At 47.8% G+C, this 7,096-nt stretch overlaps 1 protein-coding gene across 2 annotated transcripts in view; it reads right to left on the reverse strand.

Annotated features, from left to right (window-relative positions):
* Nucleotides 1–2,273, reverse strand: part of PTPN12 (protein tyrosine phosphatase non-receptor type 12) — a 72,568-nt gene extending 70,295 nt beyond the window's left edge. For both annotated transcript variants that reach the window (XM_080625928.1, XM_080625927.1), the window contains exon 1: nucleotides 2,142–2,273. In XM_080625928.1, coding sequence (XP_080482054.1) covers nucleotides 2,142–2,240 — 99 coding nt within the window. In that variant the 5' untranslated portion in view covers nucleotides 2,241–2,273. The remainder of the gene's footprint in view (nucleotides 1–2,141) is intronic.
* Nucleotides 2,274–7,096: the final 4,823 nt, after the last annotated feature.

Raw genomic sequence — 7,096 nt, forward strand, 5'->3', positions numbered from 1 at the left:
TCAGTAGTTTGGATTCTTGTCACCACACTAACCTGTATCTGCTTTACTAAAAAGGTGAATGTTGAGACTAATGTGAGCATTAAGGCCATAGATCAGCACTCTGGTTTCCTGGTTTTCCTAGAATTTATTATACAAAAATCAAAAATTAAAGTTTGCAATAAAAAGGGTTAAAAGGACAAAAGAAATTTTGGACATGACTCTTCCCAAAGCATTTAACACTGTTTCAGGTAACACATCTTTCTCCCGAAATGCCTTGCCAACTAGTTCCTACAATCCTATTTTTCCATTTTTAGCAGCATTCTCTTTCCTTGCTGCCCTGTGAAAGCAATGGGAAAGCTTACTGACTATAGAAACAACATGCTGGCAAATACAGAAATTGAAACAAAAGCTGTTTTTCCATACAGAGGTGCCACTACTTAGAAGTGAGACAAAACTACAGTATATCATTCAATTAGAACAAAGCTAAACCATGAGGCTGTTTATCAGGCATGAAATGGTAGAAGTGGGTTCAGAGATCTAGTATAAAGTATTTAACATAAAAGCCATTAAAAAAAATCCTGCATTTTCCACCAGTCCAGGCCACCCTTTCTGTAAAGCATATAACAAGCCAGACTCATCAGTACAAGATGTCAATTTGTGTTTAATATAAATTATATTACTAAAACTATCGCTTAATGAAATGGTCCTGTCAAAGTCTGCAACGTTTAAATTCTTGTGTGAAGATATCCTATTCGGCAACACAGATTTAGAAGCGTCCTATTGCTCCAGCGCCATCGTTCATCCTACATATTTCTCTCTTCCTTTCCCACACACTCGGATGTTTCGCCAGCATACTTTCAGTATTTGCAAAATCCTGCCCAAAGAGCGTGGCCGATTTCCCACGGGCTCCCACCCCACCCTGGATGAACTCGCTACTTCCCAAAGTCCACTTCCTCTTCCACCCCTGGACCTGCCAGCGCTCCCAACGCCCCTCTGCCTTGCGCAACATCCGCGGCCTCCTCCCCACATTTCAGACAATCCCCGATGCGACATTTACATCGAGATTTATTTTTTGTTCCCAGACCCCCGGCAAAGACTTGACAGGTTAAAGGGCTAAGGATGGGGGATTAATCCCAAACAGCGCTGGATAATAAAACATGCCACAAAGATACATGCAATAAGGCGATCGCTAACCCACGCATCTTCAGCTCTTCTGTGGGTCAAACTGTATTCTGGTATTAAGTATTTAAACAATATTGAAAAGTGCCAGTGGCATCTGCCCAATCAACATTATTGCTTACAGCTCAAGCCATCTATTCAGAAGATAAATCTTCTCAAACATTTTAACAGCCCGATTAAACAGCTAAAATAAACGAGGAAAAGGATAATTCTCCAATAAATTCTTCCCCCGAGCACACACGTGAACTAAAGGCTGACGGTGAACTGATCTGGAAGGAAGAAAGGACGAGGGATACAGGCAGGGCTGCGGTGGGGGATGGGGAGCGAAGGGAGATGTTGGGGAAGGGAAGATGAATATTCCTCCAATGACTATTCAGTACATTTAACACATCTCGGAAAGAAGAACAATCCCAAGCAGGCGGCTACAGGGGCAGATCAAGGGGGACAGGAGGGAAGGAGTGCCCCATTATCCCCAGATGACATTATAGATGGCAACCCCGCGAGAAGAGGGGCTGTGAGGCAGAAGAAGCGCTAACAGCCCCCCCCAACCCCTCAAGCCGCTCTGTCCCTTTTATCTGCTCAGGGAAGGAATGAGCGGAGGGGGGCTCCCGTTTATTTTCCAGCAGTCGATCACCTACCACCTCCTCAGGGGCAGAGAGGGGCCGGAGCCAGGGGCTGCGGTCACAAACCTTGCCGGAGGATAGGGCAGGAAGAAGGTTAAAATAAGGCAGCCACCTTCCTCCCACCCCCCGCCATCCGCCGAGCTCAAAAAGTGGCGGGGGGCACGGAGGAGCCGGCCGAGCTCCGGGGACACACAATAGCAGGTCACTCCCAGGGAAGCGGCGCTTCTCCCGGCGCGCCCGTGCTCGCGGGGGATGGCGAAAGGGCCGCGGGGCAGCCCGGCACCTAGGACCCCCCCCAGCCCCGAGGGCAGACAGGAGCCCTGCCTGCCTGCCCGCCCGCCCCGCGCCGCCGCCCCTCACCATGAAGTCGCTGGCGAAGTTGTCCTCCCCATTGTGGTCCGTGTCCTTCATGGCCTGGACTCGCCTAATGAATTTCCTCAGGATCTCCTCCTGGCTCATCCTGCCCCGACGGACGCCCTGCGGAGCGGGAGCCCTAGCTCCGGCCGCCCGCCCGCTCCTCGCCTTGAGCCCCCTCCTCCACACGAGCCCGACACCCAGCTGCTTTCCCTTGCCTCGCCTCCCTCACCCCCCGGGCCTGCCCCGCGGCCTGCAGGCGCGGCGCGGCTCCCCACCCCGCTCACGGCCGCTCGCCCGCCCGCTCCATCCTCCCCTCCCTCTGCCCGACCCTCCCTGGACGCCGCCGCCGACACAGGGACACGACGGAGTCCCCACCTCCTCCCCCCGCGCAGGCGCGGCTCCCACTCCGGCAGCGCTCCCTACACCCGCCCCTCCGCGGGCGAGGGCCCTTCCCCGCTTCCCTCCCATTGGCTCCTCTGACGGACGCCTCGTCCTAGTGGCGGCCGCTCACGCCAATCACCGGCTAAGCCCGCCTCGAGGGGGAAATCGCCCCGGTCCGCCAGCCCCTCCCTTTTCCCACGGATGGGACCTTCCGAAGGGTGCCGAATGGAGCTCTGGAAGGGACCACTTGGAAGGGGGGGGGGGAGGGAAGAGAGAAAGAGAAGACTGAGCGGGGTGAAGTGCGGTTTCCTCTGGTCGGAATGCAGTGGGGCTGCTGTGAGTGCCTACAGCTCCGCGGCCAGGAGCTAGCGGTCGACGTTGCGGAGTGTCGGGACCTGTACCCGCGGCAGCGCTGCATTCCCCGCGCTCTGCCATCCATAGCGGGAGGGGGGCTGTCGCCTCCTCACGCAGCGCTGAAACGCTGGGAGGAAAGGGAGTTCCACCCTGGGTAGGAAGCCCGAAGCCATGGAAAGAGCCCGGGGGTCCCAGTGGTGGCTGTGACCGAGGCGGGACGAAAGCCTCCCCCGGGGCCGGGCCGCGGGCGGCGCCGCTGTGGTAAACACCGTGCGGCGGGAAGATGGCGGGCGGGCCGGAGCAGGTGACGGGCCGGAGACAGCTCCCGCGTTCTGTATGTGTGTGAACTTAATAAGATGTCCGTTCGCACGCGGAAGTGGTGCCGGCCGGTGCTGCTGAGGGGCTGGGAGTTGAGTGATGGCTGTAAGCGACGCTGCAGGGAGTCCGGAGCAGCGCGGGCTCAGTGCGGCCTGACGGGAGAAGTGGGGTCTCCGCACCGCTCAGCACTGCAGCGGGGTTCCTCGGGCCTTCCTACCAGAGAATACTGTGGGTTCATTTCGTACCTGATGGTTTGGCAATGTCGGAATATGAGTGCTGTTTCTGCCTTTCTTTTACATGGAAAAGAGTTAAACATTAAAGCAGCTTCATGTTTGTCCTGATTACAACTTCTGCTTGAGCAAAGTCATTTTAGAGTGTGTGTATGTAGCCTTATAGCGTAATAAATATACTAAGTCTTTTAAAGTATACTTCTGTTGGTGAAGAACTAAACAGCCTTTATGGATGTAGTTGATGCAGTAAAACTTTATCACATGGACTAACAATAAAGGTCTATGAAAAGAAGCATAACCTGGTTAAGACACTCCTACTAGATCAAGCATTTTCTACCGCGTATCCCACCCAGTGTAGTATGTTGTGTTTGCAGTTGCACCAGCACAACCGTTTGTTGGACCAGCTCAGGGAACTCATTCAGCTGCAATATAAGCCCATAGAAAAACTGTGGTTTTTCCTTCTTGGCTGATTTAGTTAAACTAGCTTTGCTACTGAAACAAACCTACATAGAAACTTGGTCTTCCTGTGGTGGTGTAAGATGCTACTGTTTTAGATGACAGCCAAAGATTACCACCTCTACACCGGAATTAGAAGAATGGCATGTTACCACCTTCAGCCCAATTTAAGGCCCATCAACTCATCATCTCCCACATGGAAGCAAGTTATGAGCTACAGCACAGGACCCTGAACTGTAGCTGCTGGTGCATGGACACGTTTCCTTCTGCATCTGCTGCAGAAGCAGTCATCTCTGGTGGCAGCGCAGGTTGGAAATTTGAGAGGGTTAGCATTCTCACAACTACAGACTTCAGCCTTTTATAAAAGGGTTATGGTTTTTTAGCAGCAGATGTTCATGGAGCACAGCAGACATAAGGACACGTCAAGAAACTGGAAAAGATCATCAGTACTTCTGTGCTGAGGTTTATGGAAGCCTGAGCAGCCCACACAAAGACAGTGGTCAGAACTGTCTCTTCTCCGTGTCCTTTGCACCAACCTCCATAAGTAAGCTGATCAGTCAGCCCTAAAGAGCTACAAAGGTGCCTGCTTTTTTTGCTTTAATCCCTTTCTTACTTCTCCTTTTCGTTATCCAAGCCTCTTCTTTCTCCACTACTAAAAGCAGCATTAAATGGAAATAAAGAAACAAGATAGATGGATAGATAGGGCACAGAGATCAGCAAGGCTAGCTGTGACTTGGATTGTCATGTAATATCTTTTCATGCCACCTTGCTTAATTTCCATCTGCTTCAGGAAGGTCGCTGAGTTTGCTCAGCAGTTGCTCTGGCAAACCTGCTCCCAGTGACAGATGGTATGTAACTTTAGAAAAGTGATACCTGGGACTAAGCAACCAAGTGAATGTGGTATGGTTTTCTTCAGTCTGCTCATTTGTTCAGACAACACAGTTACAGAGGAGAGAAGGAAAGGTCATGATTTATTGCATTTGAATCTGATGTCATTATTGCCTCGCTGTGAAAAAGACCCAGTTATCAGTCTGGCCTGGTTCATAATCCATCACTGCGTTGTAATAAACTGTTGTAGCCTAGCTAGTATAACAGTGACCTTTCATTTAGGTTAACTGATAAGAAGGATATACAATCTCAGAAGAAGAAAAAGCCCCCCACACCAGGCATGTGTCTCAAGCCAAAACAATGGCATGTATGAAACAAAGACATTAGAAATAGCTGGGTGGAGAACTTTGCCTGGCATTGTTTGTATATGCATATGTACCTGTGAGAGCTGTCAGAGAGCCCTGAGCACAAACACAACAGCACCAGTTTTATCTCCCGCAGCCCTGCAAACACTGCCTGAAGCTGTCTCATCTCTGTGCTACGTAGAAACCTAAACTTTCCACAGCAGAAGCAGTGCTTTAACCAAGACTTTTGATTTGAAACTCAAACTGTCTGGGTTAACCCCAGACATCTGACCAATCTAGCATGTGTGCATGAATGTGTATTTGTGTAGCTGTAGGAGAGGTGGAAAAAGAGACGCAGAGTGAATTACTCACCCTATAGATAGAACAGGAAGTTGCAACCTGAATCTGTAGAAGAAAATTGTGGTTGTGTTTTAACAATCCATACAAGTATGGTTCTTGGAGAAAAGCAAGTAGATCACCTGGAGCTTATTTGCTACTAATCTCATTTTGCCTTGCTGTGCACTGGCCCAGCTGCTACAGGGAAAGAAGACAGCCAGGTTTTTTCTGTACAAAGGTGGCTTCTCATGTTCCCACAAGGTAAGCATGTGCGAACTGGCAAATGTGTTTCTTAGCACGCATACTATGGTTATGCCCAGTCAATGGGCGGGAGTACCAAATGTCCTAGTTTACTGAGCTTCAGAAGTTTCACTGAAGACTGAGCATGGGCTCACCCCAAAGCTGTTTCGCTACAAGGTCTTTGTGGCTTGGAACCATGTTCAAAACCCAGTGCACATTCACCCAAAACTGTTTCAGAAAGAAATCAAAGACCTGGGTGTGAGGGAAGGCTGAAAGAACCCTGCATCTCTGAGTAAGGGCATCAACTCCTATTGTTTGGTTTCTCCTTTGTCCAGCTAAACTACTAGACTTTGTGCATTCCTTTTAATTTGGCTACATTGCAATGATAGCTCACTTTGTCACCAATTTCTCCCCTTTCCAATAATCTACAGACTCTTAGAGTTTAACTACTTATTTGGAGCAACATGTTAATTATGGTGGTGTGTAATTACTAACATATTGTAATTATAATTAAATTATGATCAATATATCCCATATATGGAACCTCAATTAATTTAATCTATACCAAGAGTCTGAAAAGTTTGTGTAATCAAGACCATTTAGGATTAAAAAATAGATGCTAGCATTCATAGATTTTAAAATAACACTCCTGAAATATATTTTATGTGCAGTTGGTTGGAAGTTGCCCTTAAAATGTGGTGTTTCAGTGGAAAATGCTGTTTCTGTAAAACCTAAATTTTCCACAGGAAACAATTTTTGCCAGTGTTTTTCTGCTTCTTAATAAAAACAATGCTCTATTATAGTTACTGATGCAGAAATGTCTTTACCACTGAAGACAGTGCAACTTGCGATGGGACTCCAGCACATGAAAGAACTGGAGCGGGGAGCATAAATGCCAGGAAGCTGTTAAACAGCTCAAGGGTACACATAAAACCAAGTCCAAATGAAACATTTGTCTTTGATCTGACAAACTGAAATGCAATGTGTCTTTTCACAAATGTCAAAATGTTTCATGCTGGCTGAAAATAGTTAAATGAAACATTCAGGAATATCGGCATTAAGTACTTTGTGTATACTCCGACCCTCAAAACGTTTTAGTATTTAGCCGCTTCTGTTTCTGAAGAGGATAAAAATAATGTATCATGTGGCTGATCCTCAGTTACATTTTGACCACTTACATTGTAAGCAACAAACTAGCAAAATACAATCCTCATGGATTCTCAAAATACTAATTTTGAACATAAAGAGCATTATGGACAATAAATCTGAGGAAGATACATAGTATCCTTTGTATACAACAAATAACTTGAATTTCTGATTTAAACTTGAAACTAATCTCATTTTAAATGAGTCACGAAGACCTGATCAGTGTCTGCATAATATGTTCCATTCATATTAACTAAGTGCCATGTGACTGCTGGATTTCTTGATATTTGCCTCTATTAGTCTCAGGTGATGACAGGCTCCTCTT

This window comes from Psittacula echo, assembly GCF_963264785.1.
Source record: "Psittacula echo genome assembly, chromosome: 1".
NCBI classification, from domain to species: Eukaryota; Metazoa; Chordata; class Aves; order Psittaciformes; family Psittacidae; genus Psittacula; species Psittacula echo.